This window comes from Diabrotica virgifera, chromosome 5 (assembly GCF_917563875.1).
Source record: "Diabrotica virgifera virgifera chromosome 5, PGI_DIABVI_V3a".
Lineage (NCBI taxonomy): Eukaryota > Metazoa > Arthropoda > Insecta > Coleoptera > Chrysomelidae > Diabrotica > Diabrotica virgifera.
The window spans coordinates 16,202,076-16,227,201 of NC_065447.1; the positions used below are offsets into that span (position 1 = coordinate 16,202,076).

The 25,126-nt window shown below is 32.6% G+C and overlaps 1 protein-coding gene across 7 annotated transcripts in view; it reads left to right on the plus strand.

The window, feature by feature from the left end:
* LOC114332468 (kinase D-interacting substrate of 220 kDa B) overlaps positions 1 to 25,126 on the plus strand; it is a 239,411-nt gene that overhangs the window by 204,233 nt on the left and 10,052 nt on the right. For 4 of the 7 annotated variants that reach the window (XR_007698415.1, XM_050652311.1, XM_050652314.1 and 1 more), the window contains 2 exons: positions 6,386 to 6,638; positions 19,883 to 20,071. Coding sequence is in view for 6 of the 7 variants with exons in the window: in XM_050652311.1 (XP_050508268.1) it covers positions 6,386 to 6,638; positions 19,883 to 20,071 (442 nt within the window). In the remaining variant the exon portion in view is untranslated. The remainder of the gene's footprint in view (positions 1 to 6,385; positions 6,639 to 19,882; positions 20,072 to 25,126) is intronic. The other 3 variants (XM_050652312.1, XM_050652313.1, XM_050652316.1) reach the window with 3 other exon arrangements.

Genomic DNA, 25,126 nt, shown 5'->3' on the forward strand with positions numbered 1-25,126 from the left:
GTTCACTGCAGAAGGTTAGAATTTTTGAGTTGACTCTGCCCGTACAGTAGTTGTGTAGTTATTAAAAAATCACTTCACTGTATTACAAAATTTGTATTTGTTGTCTTTTGCATGCCCACTTTAGTATCAGGTACGTTTGTATCTACAAGTTGTTTTTATTTCTTATTTGATTAGAGTTTACTCCAATACAGTAAGGTATATTTTAAATTAAAAGTTATTAATGTAATAATGTAACACAGTTCTTGAATTTAGTTGTCTTTAAAAAGTTTATTTATGATTTATCTGAAATTGAAGCCCTTTAGTATTATTTACATCAACATTATGTTATAGAAAATACTTTCTTCATATTTTAATTCAGGCAAGAAAATACTTGTCTGTGAAACTTGGTCACGTGATCTCTTTTACCAAATCCTGTCTTTTCTCTTTTCATTAATCTCAATAAAGAAGTCTTGTGCTCTTTAGAGTTCATTATTGTCAAATCTCAGGTTGCGTAGATTTTTTTTCATCCAATTGCATAAATCTGACACGATGCAATTGGTATACTCCGTCCCAAACACTTTTTTCACTGCGTCACAGATTATCGAATTCTCTGTAACGGTAACGTATTACAGTTGGAAGTGACAGAAAAAAACGTAGCTCTGTGATTATTATACATTGAACTTAGAAAATTGTGTATTCTTTGGCGGGATATGGCAATACAATTGGTTGGCGATTACAATACTCTAACTAGATAACCAATCAATGAGCCGAGTAAGAAAATTTGGCACAAAAATAATCGATCATATGGTAAAATGACAATAATTGTAATTTGTAGGTTAGAAATTTATCAACTACGTAAATATAAATATTTTATGTCGTAAATATTTTATGTTATTCGGGCATTGTATAGTGAAATTTGATATTATATTTATTTAATCTTACATTAAACTATTTTAAATATTTTATATATTTGTATAAATATTGATGTTTATATAAATATAAATGTTCTGACAATTGTCAGTGTCAGATTTAACTAAAATGTCATGTAATGATTTGCGACATTCTTAAAATCGTATATGACGTCAAAATTAATGACGCACGAAAAAAAGGGTTTGGAACGAAGTATATTAGAGCTTCTAGTCTAATACTACACCAGGCTAGAAAAATAAATATGAGCGATTTCAGGGTAAAAATCAATACAGGTATTTGAAGGTGCTAAATCGTAGGGGGGATATAGTTTATTAAAAATACATACAGAGGTACTCGTAAATCGACCTCATTTTTTTATAAACAAAGGCCAAAGTCAGAAAATATTGTTTTTTGCCTATAGTATTTTTAGTATCATATTTACAGCAAAAGTTGTATTACAAAAGTCGTGTATCATGAAAAAACGAATAATTTGAATTTTTATAAGTTAAAATACATAAAGAATTAACCGAGATACTTGCAAAAAACCACATTTTTGCACTATTTTCTAAATGGTAATAACTTTTACCAAATAGGCAGGCCCTAAGAAACTATTTATACCTTGATCATGAGGTAATTTAATGCCTTTATTAGTGTACAAAATTTCGAGAAGATCTGTTGTCAGTTTACAAGTTATGTTAAATGTTTATCCCAGACATCGAATATTTAAACAGTCGTATTTTTGGCAAAGTGGAATGAGTTTATAAAGACTCAAATTACTAATAAAGTAAAAAAAGAATATATTTTTTTAAATGTTGTTAAACAAGTCGATAAAAAAATGGTGAGTTTTTTTCTTATAAACAATTAGAATATCTTTGTCATTTTTTATGATATCTAATTATAGCTGGTTGTATCAAAAAGCTGGTAAAAAAAGTCACATTAAAACAGAAAAAAACTTTCTAGGACCAATAATAGCCAAGTTATACTTTTTTTTTGAAAAATCACATATCTATTGTTTATAAATATTAAGAGCAGAAATTTTTACATAATGATAACAAATATCTATATTTTATATTACGATTGATAAGTACGGAATATCTTCTATTTGAAACGAGTAATAACCCTTTAGAGTCGAGTTACTCACGCTGACTTAGCTGGGACCGTGTGATATGGAAGAAGGTCGGAGTCCAGGTCCTCGCGTCTAGATTTTGCTATTGTGACCGTGCAAGTTCGGCAAAGCGACCTCTATTTCTACGCTCTGTACTTTTATTCGCACTTTTAATTATATTGGCCAATTATATTAGTCCTGGTTGCTGGATAATTGTCAAGGCCATAGTCCAAAAAAATAATAAGAAGAAAAAATAAGATGCAGGTTATGTTATGCAAACGTAAACAATTGTATGTAGTAAATAAAATTAGTTATTAAAATGCAGTACTGCAAGCAAAATACAATTAATTAAATTTACCTTTATATAATAAATTGCATATCATATCAATATTGTGGAGCAATATATAATTTTTCTGCTTCAATGACAGAAGGTATGAAATATACGTCAATTTGACAATTTCAATTGACAATATGAATTATTTAAGATATTTGAAATATTTCTCCGCGACTCGCGCACGGTCGTTTCTCGTTTCCCTTCCAAGTACTTGCACACCGCGAATAGAAATTTCAATTTGGAGCGCTTGAAAAATTTTACACTATCTCAGCTTCCAGAGAACGTAGAGCCTTCATTTTTTTTAAATTGGGGTAACTCGAGGAAAGAATAACAACTAGCTCATTTTCATTGACCGGAAAAATCGGAAAATTCTGGAAAATCGACTTTTTTTATTCAACATCCATTTACAACGTTAACACTAATATATTTTGATAAATATTTTCATAAAATTTATATATTTAAAAATATTTAAAAATATTATAAATTTGTGAATAAATATTAAAATATAATTATAGTATATGTTTATTTATATACAGGGTTGTTCATTTTATTCGCCTTGGTGTCTGTACGGAAAACGACTTGATTTAATAAAAAATTCTTCATAGAAATATACAGGGACATTAACACTACAATCTAAAAATAATGTAAATTATACAGGGTGCTTCAAAAAAGAGTGGTATATTAAAGATATATTTTTTTATGGAACAACCTACACCTGATGAAATTTTTGAATTGCCCTTAAAAATAAGCTAGACTATACCTAAGTACAGGGTGTTTTGATTTATTTCAATTTTTAAAAAAATGTAAGGTTTAAAAAAATAATAAATAATTACGAATATGAGAATCGGTGACAAATTTTTTCTTGGATCGTCATAATAGACTATTCAGCATATTTAAACAGATGTTTATTGTAAATTTTTTTTTATTTAGCTAATGCCTCGACAACTAATGGCCATTGGCATGGTAGGTACGGTAGATTTTTGCAGTTAGGTACCTAGTAGACTATAACTTATCACAAACTCAGGGGAGTAATGTGTAGTGTGTGTGTGTTGAGTAAGTGTCTTGCTACTTTGCAAAGTCGACGTCATTGTCTTTGCAAAGAGACGCTAATTATATCCGAACGTCTGCGGTCCCTCCGGTGAGTACCGATCCCACAAGGACAGAAACTATTTTCATTTATTAATTTATAATAAACGAAAAATTCCTGACCCTGGTGAGATTCGAACTCACGACCATTCGGACCTTTCGATCCAAAGGTAGGCACTCTTACCACTGAGCCACAAAGGGGGTAACAAAATTTATAATTACTTAATCGTACATTTTTAGATTTAAAAATTAATTGAAAACAAAAACGTTCTCAAATTGAAAAAAAAAATGTATAGATTATAATTATTGATGTTCGTTAATTCTACACAGTTTTAATACAGATTCGTTAATTTCTTCCACATTATCCATAATTTCTTGAAATAAATCAATTGTACCGAGCTTTGCATAAATTGCAAAGATGACACTGACGAAAAATATGCTACAACCTTTTGACAGTTATTATATATGACGAAAGTGAAGTTGAAGAAGATTTGTTTAAAAAAATTAGGGATAATGTTGAAGAAATTAATGAATCTGTACATAAACTGTGTAAAATTAACGAAGATCAATAATTATAATCTATACATACATTTTTATTTCAATTTGAGAATGTTTTTGTTTTCAATTAGTTTTTAAATCTAAACATGTACGATTAAGTAATTATAAATTTAGTTACAATAAACATCTGTTTAAATATGCTGAATAGGCTATTATGAAGATCTAAGAATTTGTCACCGTTTCTTAGATTCGTAAATTATTTTTTTAAACCTTACACTTTTTTAAAAATTGAAATAAATCAAAACACCCTGTACTTAGGTATAGTCTAGCTTATTTTTAAGGGCAATTCAAAAATTTCATCAGGTGTAGAGTGTTCCATAAAAAAATATATCTTTAATATACCACTCTTTTTCTAAGCACCCTGTATAATTTAAATTATTTTTAGATTGTAGTGTTAATGGCCCTGTATATTTCTATGAAGAAATTTTTATTAAATCAAGTCGTTTTCCGTACAGACACCGAGGCGAATAAAATGAACAACCCTGTATATAAATAAACATATACTATCATTATATTTTAATATTTATTCACAAATTTATATTTTATGAAAATATTTATCAAAATATATTAGTGTTGACGTTGTAAATGGATGTTGAATAAAAAAGTCGATTTTCCAGAATTTTCCGATTTTTCCGGTCAATGAAAATGAGCTAGTTGCTATTCTTTCGTCGAGTTACCCCAATTTAAAAAAAAAATGAAGGCTCTATGTTCTTGGAAGCTGAGATAGTGTAAAATTTTTCAAGCGCTCCAAATTGAAATTTCTATAGCAAAATCTAGACGCGAGTAACTGGACTCTGACCTTCTTCCATATCACACGGTCCCAGCTAAGTCAGCGTGAGTAACTTGACTCTAAAGGGTTATTACTCGTTTTAAATAGAAGATATTCCGTACTTATCAATCGTAGTATAAAATATAGATATTTGTTATCATTATGTAAAAATTTCTACTCTTAATATTTATAAACAGTAGATATGTGATTTTTCAAAAAAAAAAGTATAACTTGGCTATTATTGGTCCTAGAAAGATTTTTTTTCTGTTTTAATGTGACTTTTTTTACCAGTTTTTGATACAATCAGCTATAATTAGATATCCTAAAAAATTACACAGATATTCTAATGTTTATAAGTAAAAAACTCACCATTTTTTTTATCGACTTGTTTAACAACATTTAAAAAACAAATATATTCTTTTTTTTTACTTTATTAGTAAGTTGAGTCTTTATGAACTCATTCCAATTTGCCAAAAATTTCTGAAAATACTCCTTGGGCAACAATGATTGTTTAAATATTCGATGTCTGGGATAAACATTTAACATAACTTGTAAACTAACAAACAGATCTTCTCGAAATTTTGTACACTAATAAAGGCACTAAATTACCTCATGATCAAGGTATAATTAGTTTCTTAGGGCCTATTTGGCGAAAGTTATTAACATTTACAAAATAGTGCAAAAAATGTGGTTTTTTGCAATTATCTCGGTTAATTCTTTATGTATTTTAACTTATAAAAATTCAAATTAATCGTTTTTTATGATACACGACTTTTGTAATACAACTTTTGCTGTAAATATGATATTAAAAATGCTATAGGCAAAAAACAATATTTTCTGACTTTGGCATTTTTTTATAAAAAAGTAAGGTCGATTTACGAGTACCTCTGTATGTATTTTAATTAACTATATTCCCCCTACGATTTAGCACCTTCAAATACCTGTATTGATTTTTTCCCCTTTTTATTTTTCGACCCTACTGATTGTTTTTCAACCTACGACTTCTTATATATCCAGAGACTCGTATATAGTTTTTCGTCACCGGATGGTTTGAAAACCAGGGTTGTCCACACAAGAGAGGCTAATACCGTGCGCCACCTCTAGTATTTGTAAGTTATTTCAGCATCTTCTTATGGTGCCTATCCGTTACGGATATTGGATACTAACATGGCTGTTTTGACTTTGCTGCAGTTCCTGAGCATTTCCTACTTTCAGCTTCGGATGAAAATTGTCAATATACCTCAAGTTTCTCGGTTTTTTCTGTAAGAGTTCTGTTATTTTGGTCTTTTTTCTCTTTTTTTGGAAGCATTTGTGTTCGTTTGTGAGTAATTATTAGGAGCGCCCCGATTTTTTTATACGCATGTTCATCAGGTGCATTCTAGTGAAGCATATACACAAAACCTACAGAACCACTAATCTGAAAGAAGGTCGGCTCGGTACTTTCAATAGACTGTTTGAGGTAGTTCTTTTTAAATTCTCAAGTACCACATGCTCTTACCTCATATTGCGGTTTTTGGCTTTTATTGCTAACTTATTCGAAAATACCTTATTGTATAGATGTATAGTAGTAGATTAGCTTATCTGAAAATACACACGTATATACTATATACTGTTTTTATTCGTATTGATGTATTTTTTTCATCAGGTGACTTTGGAAGATCAGATGATCTGCGGCGCCCTCCAAACCTTAAACGAAGAAGCCTGCGAAGACGTGATGGAGGAAACAGAAGACACCAAAATAACCATCGAGCCCGACGTGCCACAAACGTCCGTGATTCCGCCCAGTCCAGACCAGAATCAAGGTGAATTTCGAAACGCAATGACACCACCACCTAGTTCACTTATCATACCATTGGTCAAAGAACCCTCAAGGCAGACATCCTCATTTAATAACATAGGTGATCTTTGAATGTTGAGTTTCACGTAGTGAAAACTGAGGCTTTGAACAAGACCAGTTTTTGCGTACCTGGAATTTCGACTGGTGATAAATATGGTGATGGTTTGCGTAGAAATACATAGTACCCTTTGTGATACTTTAATTAGTTTGATGAAAAGCATTTTGTACCGTAGAGTACTACTACGTCAATAACTACTTCAAAGTGCCTTATAACCATAATATCATCATTCAATCTTCTCTTATCCACTGCTGGACATAGGTCTCTCTGATAATTTTTCATCTATGGCAATGTTGTAGATAGTCACTCCAACGTGTTGGTGAACAACCTCTGCTTCGGTAGACATGATCTCTTGGTGTCCATTCCAGTATCCGGTTTTTCCATCTGTTATCTGTCATTCGAGCCACGTGACCTGCCCAGTTCCAATTCAGTGTTGCTATTCTTTCTACAGCATCAGTCACTCCTGATCTTCGTCATAGCTGGCGGTTTGGGATCTTGTCTCGCAGTGGAACGTTCACTATAGCACGCCACACGGATCTTTTGCACTGTTCATGGTCAAAGTTTCCGCACCGTAAGTCAACACTGGCAAAACAAACTGATTAAAGGTTTTTTTTAGGACATACTGGTAATATGTCGGACGATTTGAAAATGTCGTTAAACTTGCTCAAGCCTGCCCATGTCAGTCTTATACGACGGAGAAGCTCAACGGCTTCGTTATCTTTTCCTATGCGATTCTCGTGACCTAGGTATTTATAGGCCATTACCTGGTCCAGGGGTGGCGAACCTTTTTATATTAGAAGGCCAATTTTCATTTTACCATTTTTGAGAAGGCCGCATCCATATATACAGTGAGCACGTAAAGGTTGGAATAAATTCATTTTCTCAAGAGCGGACGATTTTGGAAAAAATCCCGAAACAGGTCAATTTTTATTTTTAAATTACGACTTTTTGGCATATATATCATACTAGTGGCGTCACCCGTCTGGGCGTGATCACGTCATCGATGATTTTTTTAAATGAGAATAGGGGTGGTATGATAGCTCATTCGAAAGGTAATTCAATTCTTTATTCAGTAATATAAACATTAACATCATTATTTATACAGGGTGCCTAAAAAATTTTTTTTTGAATTAAATTTATTGACATAAAAAGAAGAATGTGTGTAATTTATTTAATTCAAAATACATTTTACTGCTATCAGAAAACAGAAAAAAATGTTTTTTGGCAAATAAATGTTTTTTGCTTAAATTCAATATTAAAGCAGCCACCCACCAGCCTCGTGACAATTTGAACATTTAATTTAAGCCAATATCAATGATTATTTTTCAAATATTAATTTTTTTCTGTTTTCTGTTTTCTGTTTTTTTCTGTTTTCTGATGGGTAAAATCGAAGGACGCAGAGGAATTGGTAGAAAGCAGGCCTCTTGGTTGAAGAATATCCGGGAGTGAACAGGAATAAAGAAAGCAGAACACCTATTTAGAATAGCTCGGGACAGAGACAGTTTCGCCATGTTAATCGCCAACGTCAAGGGGACTTGATAGGGCACGTTAAGAAGAAGAGAGCAGTAAAATGTATTTTGAATTAAATAAATTACATATACATTCTTCTTTTTATGTCAATAAATTTAATCCAAAAAAAAATTTTGGACACCCTGTATAAATAATTATGTTAATGTTTATATTACTGAATAGAGAATTGAATTACCTTTCAAATGAGCTATCACACGACCACTATTCTCATTTAAAAAAATCATCGATGTCGTCATCACGCCCAGATGGGTGACGTCACTAGTATGATGTATATGCCAAAAAGTCGTAATTTAAAAATAAAAATTGACCTGTTTCGGGATTTTTTTTCCAAAATCGTCCATTCTCGAGAAAATGAATTTATTCCAACCTTTACGTGCTCACTGTATATACGATTTAATTAAAGGGTTATATATGCAAAATTAAAATACATAATTTTCTTTGCAATTAAATAGTTTATTTTTTAAAATGACATACAATTAATAAATTCCAAAAAATTTGACATTTAATTTTACGATCCAGAAAATTTAATGGAATTTCTGTGGTTGTTTATTGGATGACAAAAAAGAAATATTGGGTTCAATTGACGTGGTACGTAATTTAAGTTGATCTTCCAAATGAACATCACTTATGTGACTTCTTAGACGGGTTTTAATTTGAGTCATGTATATTTTTATAATTTTTATTTTATGAAAAGGCCACAACTTGGCAAGAAAAGGCCACATGCGGCCTTAAGGTCGCCCCCCCTGCGGCCACCCCTCTGGTCTATGGATTTTGTTCCTACGCATAGATTTTCACTAACTACAAGATTTTTCATCATCTGGGTTTTAGATATATTTATTTTCAATCCCCCTTCTAGCGAGAAAGGGTAGAGCTGATTTAAAAGTTCTTTGGCATCATCTATCCTATTAGCTATTAGCATAATATCATCTGCAAACGTCAGGTGACTAAGCTTTTCTCCGTTTATGTTTATATCCTTGCCGGTCTGTTTTGCTCTTTTATATACAGGGTGGTCCTTAAGTAATTATACAAAAAGAAACAGTAGATTCTACACTAAAAATATTACGATTTAACAAAACTTACTTTCATAAAATGTTGATATTAAGAAAGATACAGGGTGGTAAAGTTGAAATTTAAAATTTAATTTTTCGCCATAACTTTCATGTTTATGGAGATTTATTTACAATAATTTATAAGTAGAGGTTTTGAGTATGAGAAATTATAATTTGATGCATAATTTTGATGTATCTCATAGAGGACGCCACATATTTGACATAAATTTGCGCTTAACTTTTTTGCTTTTCGAGTTAACACTACTTTTCTGATAAAATATTAAAGATACGATATTTTAACAAAAAAAGGTATACTTGTTAATAGCTTCAAAACTGAACAGTTTTCGAGGCATCGAATGAAAAATAGAAAAAAACATCAATACTTATAAATTTTGGTATGGAATACCTTCAACTAAAGTTGATAGTTTCCAAAACATTAAAGAAAAAATAGTATACGCTATTATTTTTTTACATAAATTTTTGTAAATAAATCTCCATAAACATGAAAGTTATAGCGAAAAATTAAATTTTAAATTTCAACGTTACCACCCTGTATCTTTCTTAATATCAACATTTTATTAAAGTAAGTTGTATTAAATCGTAATATTTTAGAGTGCAGAATCTACTGTTTCTTTTTGTACAATTACTTAAGGACCACCCTGTATACATTCCAAAAGCGTAGTGAACATTTTCTGTGATACATGGTGTCCCCCTAACGTACCTATTCCACGATATATCGGGAATTTCTGAATTTGACGATCACCCACTCTACTTGCTCTTGCGTTTTGGTATATGTGTTAGTCGGAGCTACAATTTTATTATGATTAGTATTACTTTAAAAGAGATAATTATAAATTCTTTCAATATCCATCAATTTAAAAGTCATCATCAGGCCGGCCTTTCTCAACGGCCAAATATGTTGTTTTTACTTTTTTTGTGCAAATATTAGCCGTTGATGATTTTTTGTATGTTGCCCTTTTGAAGCTATACTAGCCTTTTCCAATTTTTTCTGTCTCTCAGTTTTTTACTCAGGTTTTATTCTCCATATTTATTATAGATTCTTCCACTTTTAACTGAATGGCTACAACGCCATGCTTATAGGTACCGATTAATTGTTGTGATTTCTATTATTTTGGATTATTTGAAGTAAGAGAATATGTATAAGAGAAGAATATTACTTAATTTGTTTGCGACAAAGAGATTATTTATCAGATAAAACCCCTATTATTTTCTTTGTTATAAGATAGTTTCCAGCTTTCCATTCTCTCCAGTATTTGCAACTCTTTTACTGTTATTTTAACATTGAAATCATAATGCAAGATAAACTAAAATTATCAAATATTTCTTATTTCGTTCTTCAGTATCTAATTATTATTACTGGCATTCTTTAGTGCTATGTTAGTTATTGACAACTGTCATTGTGAACTGTCATTGTCAATTGTCAACTCACTCACTCACAACACTCGCATGTGTGTTTCTTGTGAAAAACGACATTAATCTATACCTATTGGTAGATTATCTTTTTAGGGAAATTATAAACCTACTATACCGTACAAAATGCTTGAAAATGAATCTGTAGGGATGTAAGACAGTAAATCTCTTAATTTATTTTATAAATAGAAAGCTCTTCCACGAAGACATGTTTTGGTTGTATTTCTTACAGATTCCTCCGGATGTAGTGACCTAATAGCAAAATACACCTAACAACCTACTAAAGATTTAGTAATTATTTGAATTGTATACTGGTTGTACCATTCCAGTATTCGTTGGCGTACAATATTATAGATATCATTTTATTTTGAAACATATTTTTCTACCGTAACTAAACTTATTCTAAGCTCTCTCTTCTCAAAATTCATACTGTAAATAACAACAATAATATTACATCTCATCTTGCTGCTTTACAGTTATTGAATTCACTTGTGTGATATTTAGGAATGTGCCTGATCTTTCACTATATTTAGAGATGATAACGATATTTTTTTTATTTTTAATGCGTTTTGTAGGGAAGTAAAGAAAATATATTGTTCTCTGGTCCTATTTCCATATTTCTCTATCTTAGTTGGTTCTGTATCTCAGCCTTAACTTGATTTAGACTTATTTCTAATTATATCAATGCCGTTAAAACATCGAAACAATCAGATAACCTTAACAAATCTCAGCAGCATCTTATGAGGTCGATAAATTGGGAGGTCAGTATTAAAATTAAAAAGCTTACTTTAGATTCTAAAGTTTAGAGATAAAGCAGGCAATATTTTTGGTTTTTTCCACTCTAGGCCAGTCTTTGCAATGTTGGAGCTATTATTTCTAAGTATGTGACCAATCATATCCCACTTTTTCGTTTCTGATTATGTTAGGCTAGAAAATACGAACAATTCTTCGTAGGAATTTGTTAACAAAGTCCTGCAGTTTGTAATGGATTTTGTTATTATTTTCCAGATTTCACATCCGCAGAGTAGATCAAACATGGCATTTGACTGGAATATTAAGATCTCTGTGTTTGTAGTATACTGACCAGACCTCCAAGCAGGGCTGAGCATGCTGAATGCTTGTTGAGCTTTTCGTATCCTCATACAAATATCGTCTTCTGTACCTGTGCTTTCTGTTATGACACTTCCAAGATAAGTAAATTTTTCCACATTTGCAATCTGATTTTGTTAATTGTAAATAGTGTGTTGTTTCTTGCATTTATTCTTATGGATTTGGTTTTATTAATATTGATTTTCAAACAGATATTATTGTCAAAGTAAGTTATCAATCGAAGTAGCACAGATAACGACAATAAATATCGTTCCCATACCACCAGATTGACTACAGGTGGAATACTTTCTTTGGTTACACCTCCTGAGATTTTCAAAATTTATAAATCAAACAGGATGCCGAGGAAATTAAGATGAGAAAATTTTAAATAATTCACAACTCATCTGCTCAGCGTGGTAAAAGTTCCAACAAGAAAGATTCCTTAATACTCCTACAAAAGAGTAAATGAATTAAAAATGTATTAACATTTTCAATTACTTTGCAATACGAAAATGCAGCAGCTGCATAATACTCTGGTTAAATCGGAGAGTACAGGAAGAGTCTATACCGGTTTCGGAGGTCTTTTCCTCCTCATCAGTATTCCTTTTTTTAATTCATTTACTATTTTGTAGGAGTATTAAGGAATCTTTATTGTTGGAACTTTTACCACGCTGAGCAGATGCGTTGTGAATTATTTAAAATTCTCTCATCTTAATTTCCTCGGCATCCTGTTTGATTTATACATTTTGAAAATCCCAGGAGGTGTAACCAAAGAAAGTATTCCACCTGTTGTCAATCTGGTGGTATGGGAACGATATTTATTGTCGTTTTCTGTGCTACTTCGATTGATAACTTACTTTGTTTTTCGGTAGATGGCTCTAGTTCATCCGTGACATTTCTTTCTTTGCAATTCGGAAAGGCCCAAAGTGTGATATCTGGATAAATCGAAGAGAAGAGGATATGGGACTACTGATGAGGGGGAAAAGACCTCCGAAACCGGTATAGACTCTTACTCTAAAGAGTATTATTTTCGTGTTGCAGAGAAATTGAAAATGTTTATACATTTTTAGATATTATTGTCTTTAGTGGAAATTGTTTCCAATTGATCAGCCACATCTTGGAACTTTTGTCCTAAAAGGCAGATATCCTCGGCGTATTCTAGATCGCTTAGGCGTGTGGGTAACGTTCATTGTATACCTCTTATGTCGGAGTCTAGTTTGGAGAGAACATAGTCTACAGCTCTATTAAAAAGAAACGGGGGAAGCACGCATCCCTGCCTGACTCCAGTAAGTATGTTAAATTCGTTCACTTGATCTATAGTGTACAGTGACTTTATAATGGAAATAATTTTTGCGGGATGTTTTTTAGCTCTAAAATTTTCCTTATAGCAGCATTATACATATTAGTGTAGGCAACAGAGGTTGAACCTTGCAAAATGGACACAAGTCCGGTTTTATTTTTTTTTCTGGTATATCAAGGGGTGCATACTATGAGACTAACTTTTTCTTAAAAAAATTTTCCCCGGTACACCCCTTTTCATCCCTTTAAAGGGGGTAATTTGTGGTTTTTCCGAAACGTAGCCCTTCCTGTAGGTTTTGCAAAAAAATTATTTAATAGTAAAATGAAGAGGGACTATATTTCCTACTATTTATTTCCCGACAGCATATGTCTATCACACACCGTTTAGCGGGGGTGGCGCCCCAAAGTTGACTAATTTTTAAAAAAGGTAATGAAAATTAAGAAGAAACCTTGCGTCAATTAATTACAAATAAGTGGCTGATTTTTTGGTATAGGTTTCATTTAAGGGTAATTGCAAATTTTTTAATTACAGGGTGTTACATTTAAAAAATACCCCTTTTTATACCATCTATACCGCCTATGCTAGAGTAAAAAACTTTCAGCGATTATCCATCTACTAGTGTTATTTACAAATTTGTATAATGCCCCCCATATTTTCCCCGGAACCACCCCAAAAAAGGAGAATTAATAAAGAAAATAATCAAAACTTGATTTTGGGCCACCACTGTGGCTTTAGGGTGCAAAGAAAATAAAATATGCATAGGTCATAATGTGTAGCAGATAGTGTGTTCTTTTATTTTCCATAAGTACGTTATCCATAAAATGAATAGGTGACGAAAAAAAAAACAAACACTGGAGCCCGCCAAAGCATTTCTGAGGTTTACGGCGCCACTGTGCCGTAACGGTTGCTTATACGAAAAAAATGCATATGACATTATTTGTAGAGAAAAAAATTTGTAGTGGTCTTTAATTCTGTATAAGTTTTGTTTTAAAGAAATGCATAGGTAATGAGAAAATCGTCAAAATATGCTCTCCAAGGGATAGGGGTAGTTTTTGCAGTTTATTTTTAAGGATAGGGGTAGTTTCCGCAGGGATGTTGCAATAATCATATATATTTATGAAAAACCCTATTGATGGAACATATGTCCATATGGGTCAAAAAACAAAAAAAAAAATTTTTCAACCCCTCCTTTATTTTTTTTTTTTGACTATAAGGGTGGCATTAAGAAATCGCTTTTAGTGTCCATGCATGGGTAATAAGAACGTGCACAAAATGATATATGAAGCATTTTAATAAAGGGCATGGTGTGTGAAGGATTCCAAGAAAATCACTTTCTTTATTAATTCTCGTTTTTTTTTGGGGTGGTTCCGGAAAAAAATGGGGGTGCATTATACAAATTTGTAAATAACACCAGTACATGGATAATCGCTGAAAGTTTTTTTACTCTAGCATAATCGGTTCAGATGGTATAAAAAGGGGTTTTTTAAAATGTAACACCCTGTAATTAAAAAATGGTCAATTGCCCTTAAATGAAACCTATATCAAAAAATCAGCCACTTATTTGTGATTAATCTCCCTAGGGATTCTTCTTAATTTTCATTACAGTTAGGGAAAAATAATTTTTTTTAAAACATCTTTTTTAAAAACTTGTCAATTTTGGGGCGCCACCCCCGCTAAAGGGTGGGTGATAGACATAGGTTGTCGAGAAATAAATAGTAGGAAATATATAACTCTTCATTTTACTATTAAGTAAATTTTTTGCAAAACCTACAGGAAGGGCTACGTTTCGCAAAAACCATAAATTACCCCCCTTTAAAGAGCGAAAATTTTTAAGAAAAAGTTAGTCTCATAATAAGTACCCCTTGATATACCAGAAAAAAAAATAAAACCGGACTTGTGTCCATTTTGCGAAGTTCAACCTCTGTTTCCAACACTACATACGTTGTCAAAGGAAAGCTCGAAGTCGACAAGAACCATGTGTGTTACATTTAACCGTTTGTTCCATTATTACCCTCACTGTATTAATGTAGTCGATGCAGGAGGATTCTGGTCTACAGCCTCCTTGATTAGCTCGAAATTCAAATTTGTTTGTTAATCTTCTCAGTATGCTGGTCGTGAACATTTTATTTATGGCGATAAGCAAGGTTATACCTCTCCAGTTTTTGCACAGTGTGAGGTGGCCGTTTTTTGGAAGCTCGATAAGGTTACCCAGCCCGCTGGAATTGGGTTTGTTTCCCACACCTCTCGGATTATGGGGAGCAAAATTTCAGCAGTTAGATGCGGATCAGTTTTTAGTATTTCGGCAGCAATGTTGTCGATTCCCGGGGACTTATCCGTTTCGGAAGGGGCCTCGCAAGATATATGCAAAATCTATATTCGCTGAGTGTCGACAATTTTATCTGCGTTATCCCTGGGCCTACCTAGCATCTTCTGAAAATGATCTTTCCAAAAGCATTGGCAAGTTACACTCTCAATTCTTTAGTGTATTTATTTTTAATGGTGATTTTTGAGTTAATTCTTTAAAAACAAATCTTTTATATATTCCTTTAACTTTTAAAAAAACTGCCTGTCAAAACGCATTTTTAAATTATTTAAATAATATACAAATAAACGAATATTTATCTACATATTAATTTTATTTATTCTCTTAACACACCATTTTCAATTAAACTTTAAATATTAGTGGAATGTAGTGCTACAAAAATTCTTTCTATTTTCTACCACTTTATATAATATAATCTTTTTGCATGATATTCTTTCGAAATCCCACAAAAAGATATTAGTGATATTCGATTTTATTTATTTTAGTTAAGCATAAGTATATTGTATATATATTTTGTAAGAAATAAATTTAGCTGCATGAAGTATTTTTTATTTGAATATTATTTGTTTGGATAAGTTTATACACCGGGTTTGTAATTTTGCAGGCCCTTGAAAAAATCCTAGATGCCCTTATATGTTAGAGGTTTGAGTATATTGTTTTATGTTTTGTTTGTCAGTTTTGTATTTCAGTTATTTTTTGTTGAATTCAATAGCTGTGGGTGTCATTATGCATGTTTTTGTGCTTTTTACATGTTTGGTTTGGTTTGCATGGTATTTGTCATTCAAAATATGATTTTCATGTGTTCATAATAAAATAAATGAGTTAAGATTTACAAATCCACAAGGAAAAAATTTTTTCCTGTACCTCGCTCTATACCATATATCACAAAAAATTAATTAAAAGCCTTTATAAACGGTATATAATTGATTAAAATTCGCTTAAAGGGGTACACCACAAATGCAGAATGTTTTCGATCTGAATACAGATCATCGTCAGTGCTGAACAGGATGTTCACATGCTAAGCCACCAAAATTGAAAATATATGGGTAAAAACCCTTTAAAATTATACAGTCATGGATTCATTGACAAATATTATTTTAAATAACATGGATGTTATAAATAATACATGATTAAGCACCGGGCACCATTCAAGATATGAGGTAGCTAAAGCTCAGGACGTGTTACAACTCATGTGAGGGTAAAGCCAACGCCTTTGTTGCTTACCAGGGAGCCCAAATATACAAATCTGTCTACAACTTCATAATTCGCCACTTAATGTACGCTCGATAGATTTTTATATGCTTACAGTGAATATACAGTTTTCTAAATAATAAAGAAACTGCCCTGTTTTATTTTAAGAATAACTCACAACTGAAAATTTTATTTTGAATTATTTTACTGTACTTGTTGCATGTTTTGCATGATTTTCATGTTCGTATCATATTTGTCATTGCATGTTGGTGTTGGTTTATGGTTATGGTAAATCTGTAGATTTTTATTATTTTAAAAATACCCCTGACCCTTTCCAAATATGTACGTTTCAAAATCTAATATTATACGGACCAATATAGAAAATTGTATAATGAGTGCTGATATAGACATATTTGTTATATCTGCTTAAGGCTGGTTTTATCATAACAAATATAGTATACTGGATGAAGATCAAACAACGAAGAACAAAGCAGATTGATTTCAAACAGGCCTGTGTACAAGTAAGATAAACACAGCTATTAGGAGTATCTAATGTGTACGATGTTAACTTCTGAAGAAGTTAGAGCTTGAGTACTTCAATAAAAAACTATTTAATTTTCACATTAAGTTTATGGTCCTATGACTATCAGATAAGCCGCAATAGGACTAAACATTAAAAAGTACAACATTTTAGAAACAAAGGAAAATGTATTCGCGCCAGCTGGATACGAATTCAATTTTTTTATAATCATTTTTTTGTGTTTGTTTATGATTGATCAATTCTTAAAACCCTTAAAATATAGTTAGTAAAAATGCTTGCCATGCAAAATACAACATATATTGAGAATTTTATTTGACTGTATGAATCGGAAACTATTTGTTCTATTTTATCGATATTTGTTGTTTTGCTTATCTAGTAAGCCTGCATGATCTGTTAAGTATGTATTACGTTCGTGAAAGAATCAAACAAGAATTAAAACTAATAATTTAGATTAATAAGAAATAATTAATAAGAAAGTCTTTATGTACTGGAACTGAAAGGTATATAAAGAATAATGTCAGTTGTACAAGACCCGATTGGCGAACGAGCTTTTTCGAGCGCCAATCCAGAAACCGTTTTTAAAAAAGATTATTATAGAACAATTATTACAAAACAACCGTAGTTGTTTATTAATTGCCGCGTTGTTTCAGCCAATTTGACAGCTGACTAACTGCCTAACTTGGCCTCGATCTTGCAGGCAAATAGTCATGCTGATTAAAAAAAGGAAAAGGATATGATGACATAGATAAGATGGCAAGAATACCATAAGTAAAGGGCTTATCAGAAAAATTAAAATAGGACAAGAAATAAATACACCACAACAACACTCAAAACAACTAACACATTTAAACCTATTGTGTCCAAAACCAAACCAACACAAAGGAGAGATAAAAGCTGCATCTATAAAATAACTTTTTACGTGGGAGAAACCTGAAGACCACTAAGTGTTAGGATATACGAACATATATCATACATCAAAAACAGAGACTTCGACAAATTCCAGAGATGTAAACATTCCTGGGATAATGAGCAAATAATACAATGGGAAGAGGTTTTATTATATCATGAAAGAAACAGACATGAAAAAGAGGAAAATCGAAGAAGCAACTCTCCTCTGAATGAAGAAAAATGGGTATCAAACCCATCCTCCGAATGTAACAGACTATAATTACACATACTGAAAGAAGAAGTTAGCAATAAGAATATACCCACATAAATAAGTTAATTGGAGGCCAAGTAAGTCTCCTGTCAAATTGACTGAATTAAAGCTCCAATTACAGTTGAGTTCATGATACTTTACCCGTGCGTCATCATTTAAAGCATACAAAATAACTCGGAAATCTATTTCACGCAGCAAGACAGCAAGTGACAGAAAGTGGCTACTGTTCCGATCACGGATTATATTATAAAATTTGACGTTATCAAATAAATAAAATGTAAAATGTTAGTTTTGCTTTAAAATTTTGGTGCAGAATTACAGCTACACTCGGAAGTAACTTTTAATAATTTTTTTAATGTCATTAGTGGTTTTAAATATTTGTTATATTATAACTATTTGACAATAAAATATATTTTTTTGTTATTTATTTCACTGTTACGGAAACTTAAACAAAACCATTCTATAACTGTGAACGAGGTTAACTTTGTGTATAAATTATTGGCAAAATAAAATAAACTTACCATAAAATTTTAAACTCCAATATAAAATTAGTTGTGAAAACAACTGTTTGTGCAATATAAATAACTTTTAATGTAAAAGTAGGACAAAAAACAGCAAACAATTCAACAAACTGACAGTGGCAAGTAAACAAACCAGAAACGTCACAAATTGTACCTAAAATCTAAAAACGTCCCTCAAGCATGTTTTTTGTAGGTACCTATCAGTTTTCGATGTTCTGAGTCTCGAGCGTTTATAAAAATAACATTCGTCTTTACTTAATAACAGACGGTAGCTGTTTGTCTTTAATTTCATGCGTAGAGGACAATGATGCTAGATAAAAAGTGTGTTTTATCTCGCCAGGTATTAATGACGCACGGGTAAAGAACCCTGGACTCAAGTGTAATAAACTTTATAAGTCCAAAATTGAATCCATACGCTTAGAATATGTTTTCTTCATTAAATCAACCTTGACAATACTTTTTGATTTCGTAGTGGGAATTGACCTTACCTCATTTGACACTAAATGCGGTTACAGCGATGGAGCTTTGAAAATACCTGACCGTATAATGTAGCAGGGTGACAGGACAATTGTGGTAGATGTTGCCGTCAGTTGAGAAGGTTTGGTCCCTTAAATATGGCCGCCAAAAACAAAAAATCGATATATACTAAGCCTTCATTCCTTCAAATCATGCAATCCCTATATCCAGGGAAAAATGGTGTTCAAAATATTCAATGATTTAAATAATTCTGTCATTTAAGACATTTGCAACCTCAAAGACCATGCGCAAAACCGATAAGCTTGGAAATAAACCATTTTCAGTTTTTATTTCAGTTTTTTTCCAAACTGTATCATCAAGAAGAAGAATTGCATCATCTTAAAAACTAGAATTAAAAATAGAAAATCGGCAAGAAACGAACTGTCGGAGATAGTCAAGAATAAAACAGAAACATATCAAAGACTTGTTGATATTGTTTATTTTATTGATGTATACGTTGTATATAACGGACATTCCTATTTGCTTCTTTCACGATACTCTTAAATTCCACCACCAACGTAGCACTAACCAGACCACGCCACGGTCTAATACTTCCTGTCTTATCCGTCACGGCTTAGAATGCTTACTTCTGTTTAGATTTCCCCTCCAGAGGTTACCGTTCTCGTACCAACAGTACTAGCGGCATAGGTGAGACAGATTTTATTTTGTTGCAATCCTCGCCTGTAGGTCACATGCATTGGCAACCTATCAGTATCGGCGTTGCCGGTAATTCGGAAAGTTTGAGCGATCATAGCTCGAGGTGCAGTTCTCAACCACCTTCTCCAGGTAAGTTACTAGAAACATGCGTCCTGGTACAGGGACTGCGCCACGTGGGTGTCAGCAAGATCCCAGCGGTAGCGGTATTTATAACTTGCAAAGAACTATTTAAGTTCATAAGAAATGATAAAATGAAGTTATATGTAAACTACTGGTTTCAAAATATATACATAAAACGTAATTTTAGGCTTATCTGGTTAGATATCTTTTTTTTAAGGTAAAGTTTTCAATCTAATAGCAACATTAATAATATTGAACAGTATTAAAAATATTATTAAAAGATTTTTAAATTGAAAACTTATTGGTAATTTACCTGGTAACACCTTCATGGCTTCTAAAATTTGCAAGCCAGATGGATGCTGAAGCGAAGACAAGAGGGAATTCTAAAAAGTTGCAATTTACAACCCCTGTCTGCAGCTTGGTAAAGTACCAACGGAAAATGGACCTAGTTACTCTATAGGAGTAATACTAATATAAATTAAACATGTATACCATTTTTATTCAGTTGCAATGCGAAGGCAAAACAATCTTATTTTTCACTTAGAACAGGGAGCGCAGTCCAGCACTCTGAATCGACGATTTTCGACTCTTATTGCAGTCATCATCGGAGAGGCGTAGGCCTGCTAACTAGGTCCATTTTCCGTTGGAACTTTACCAAGCTGCAGACGGGGGTTGTGAATTGCAACTTTTTAGAATTCCCTCTTGTCTTCGCTTCAGCATCCATCTGGCTTGCTTTTAGAAGCCATGAAGGTATTGCCTTCAACAACGAGCTTTATCAACTTTATAAGGAAACGCCCCTGTCAGACTTCATTAGATTACAAAGATTGCAATGGGCCGGACATGTGATAAGAATGGGAGAGGATAGGCTACCAAAACGAGCACTGAATGCTAGAATGCAAGGAAAGAGACCGGTTGGGAAGCCACGAAAGCGCTGGGAAGACACAGTAAACAGCGACGCACAAGCCCTTTTAGGAGTCCGTGTATGGAGAAGAGCAGCCACAGACAGACAAGGGTGGAGGCAAAAAATAAAGGAGGCCAAGGCTCAATTTGGGCTGTAGTGCCGTAGAAGAAGAAGAAGGTATTGCCAGGGAAATGGACCAATAAGTTTTCAATTTAAGAATCTTTTAGTAATATTTTTAATATTTTTCAATATTATTAATGTTGCTATTAGATTGAAAACTTTACCTTTATTATTTCAATTATTATTAATGTTGCTATTAGGATTGAGAACTTTACCTTTCAGTTGCCAGATGACGCTAGTCACCTACTCCATACACGTCAGTTGCAATGCGGGGATTAACTCGCATGGCTTGGTCACTTCGAGCAGAGAGCAGCAGGCCTGTTACGCCTCTCCGATGATGACTCCAATAAGAGTCGAAAATCGTCGACGCAGAGTGCTGGACTGCGCTCCCTGTTCTAAGTGAAAAATAAGATTGTTTTAGCATTGCAACTGAATACAAATGGTATACATTTTTATTTTTTTTTATTTTATTGATAGCAGCAACAACCACTTCGGTTTATTAGCTGTACTATAGTTGATACAAGGTTACTTAAATCTAACAGTATTTTGATTAATTACAATTTTCTCAATTTAAAAGTAGAGTTTACAAAATATTAACAGTAGATACAGTTTGTTTAAAACATTAATTTCTTTCAAAAAATTAAACGTATTTGTAAATTTACAATGTTGTCCTAAGACTGTTATTATATTTTTAGGTATTGAGTGTTTGAGGTATTTCATTAATATATTTAGGATATTCTATTAAGATGTGTTTTACATTAATGTCACAATTACATGTCACAAATAGGCCGATTTGACTTGGAGATTAAGTAACTATGAGTTAGTCTGCTATGCCCCATACGTAAACGAGTCAGTTTCACAACCAGCTGGCGATTTAAGTCTATCTCGCACCAAGATTCGATTGAAGGCTTTACCACACTGTGTGTAGAGTTGATTGTGAAAGATTCCACTCGTTTTTCCATTCGTTTATCACTTTTTCCTTAAGGAACGATTTGTATACGGAAACAGACACTAAGTTCACTAACACTGAAGAAGACGCACTGCGTATTGCTTCTCTTGCTGTTCTTTTATTAAAATACTTGTATATAACTGTTGTATCGTATGTAATGCACTGAGAGTCGGTAATTATGACAGATTTTGGAATTTTTTGAGTACGAATGTGAATGAGGGCTTGCAGATATGAATATAGTTCTCCAGAGTAAATACTGCAAGTGGAAGATTATTTAAATTGTAATATAGTGTCCGAATCTACAACTGCCGATCCCACACCATCAACAGTCTTAGATGAATCTGTATAAATATGACAATGATCTGAGAAAGAAGCAAGTATGTTGATAAAATTGAATAGTTGTTGCATGGGGGGTTAGATATCTTCTTTCTCAGTTTTTCCCTTTTCTCTATTCCTTACTCTCCTTCGCCAGTCATTTCTGTCCATCGTGTCTTCTTCAGCCAAAAATTTCCCTCTAAAGTAGTGATGTTGATTATAGTTACTTTCGAGTATTCGTTACAAATCGTTACTTTTGTATAAAGCAATCATTTACAGTATTCGTTACTTTGATTACTTTTGTATTTGAGTACCGGTAATCATATCGAGATTTGCATTTCTCAGTATTTCGTATAAGTATAAGATCCGATATAACAACGACCTTCACCGATCTATTTAATGGATAGAAGTTAAATGATATGTTATCTATTATGTTAAAAATTATTAAAAACAAATTATTAAAAAAAAACATAATTTTGTCCAGACTAATTAATAATTAAAAATGAATTTTTTTATAAATTCTACTAATTTTTTTGTCCGGGCAGATATTATTCTAGATTTTTGGATCACAACAATAAAATACACATAGACTAAGGCATTTAGGAAAAATAAATGATTTTTAGGAAAATAGTGAAACAGGAAAAAGTTTTCAATAGAAAAATGGGTGGAAATTCATAATTTGCAGTATAAAATGCATCCAAAAGTACATAAACATGTCAAAATCAGTATATTAAGGGTAAGACTTTGTTATTCGGGGGTTTTTGGGATCACTGAACACGACTACGCAATCAGAATTACCATCCGAAGCACCTGGTGCCCAGGGTTACTGCTAAGGTACGTCATCTATAGTTTCGAGGGTTTTTGCACTTAATTGATGCAAACAATTACTCGAGGGTTTTTGGGATTGCTGAACACGAATACGCCATTAATATATTTTTAAATATAGTAATATTTAAAAATAGACTTATTCCTGTGTTTTTAATGTTAAATGTCCTGGTCTAATAAAAACAATGCCATACCTACATGTAAAATTAAAATAGATAATCATAGTCTAGAAATATTATTATTTCTACATTTTTTTCGGTCAATCTCAGCTATTTTTTTCTAGGCCTGATAAGAATAGTGTGTATTTATTATTAAAATCTAATGTGTTGCATTTTTATTTTCAAAGAACGAACATCTATGAAATTCTGTGAAATATCTACCCCCACAAATCGTATAGACATCTGTTTCTGGGTTCATGCTTTCATGCTTTGTTAAATGATATACCTCCCTCTCTTTCAGCTACTTCACAGCGCTGTAATCCTGTAAAACCCTTCATAGCCTTTGCCCTTTATAGATAAAATTTTAGTTAACTGTACTGATACCGAACACTCGTAGAATACCGGTCCGACTCCGATATCAACCGATAGTAGATACAATACTCAAATAGGTACTCGCTCTGATACGATTGGTACAAAGTAACGAAGTAATCAGAGTAATCAAAGTAACGATTTGCCTCTCTGTATAGTAATCGTTACTTTCGGTATTCGTAAGTAACGAGTACTTTGTAACGAATAGTTACTTTTTCAACATCACTACTCTCAAGTCCTTCGCCACACAGTCTTTCCATCTTCTCCTCGGTTTTCCTTTACTTCTCCTTCCATCATCTTCTAACAGCTCTATTCTTCGTCTCACATAGTTCTCACTATTTCTACGTCTAACATTACCAAACCATTGCAGTCTTTGTTCTTGAATCCTTTTTAAAACTGTATTCACACCGACTTTTTCCATAACTTTGTCGTTCCTGATCCTGTCCCTTCTAGTCTTACCCAGCATCCACCGTAACATTTTCATTTTAGCTAACTCCATCGTCTTTTTCTGAATCTTCTTTATAGTCTACACTTCACCGCCGTACACCAAGGTCTCACCACACTCTTATATATCTTTCATGTCCGCTCATCCCAGATTAAGCCAACCAGCCTGAGTAATTTCTCCATCTAGAGATCTGATTTTCTATTATGTAGGAGCCAACTCCATCAAAAGTCGATACCTGAAAAATGGATAAACGCAGTAACAATACTTTTGCATAAGAAGTGAGATAAGACAGACTTAGAACATTACAGATCCATTAGCCTGCTAAACCACTTATACAAACTCTTTACAAAAGTAGTGACATCAAGAGTAGAAAAGCTAGATTTTTACCAGCCAAAAGAACAAGCTGGATTTCGATCAAACTTTGGAACAAACGACCATCTGCTGGCAGTAAATTTACTAATTGAAAAGTCAATAGAATATAATAAGTCCCTTGTCCTAGCATTCGTGGATTTTCAGAAAGCCTTTGACACGATAGAGCTGGATAGCATTTTAGAAGCTCTAAATCAATGCCGCATTGACTATCGTTACAGTACACTCATCTATAATATTTATAAAGAGGCAACAATGAGTGTTAAGTTACATGATAAAACCAAACAAATAAGCATAAAACGCGGTGTAAGGCAAGGCGACACACTCTCGCCAAAACTATTCATAACTGTTCTGGAATATGCCTTTAAGATGCTCAACTGGGACAATAAAGGGATCACAATAGATGGAGAAAAGTTAAATCATCTTTGTTTGGCAGATGACATAGTCCTCATAACTGATGACCTAGGAGAAGTAAAGGAAGTGCTAAATGAGTTATACGCTATCTGCTGGAAAATAGGCCTGAAAATGAACTTTTCTAAAACTAAATTTATGACTAATCTGAATCCAAGCGGACAGCTTGGATATGTGCACAAGAAGTAGAACTAGTGGAAAA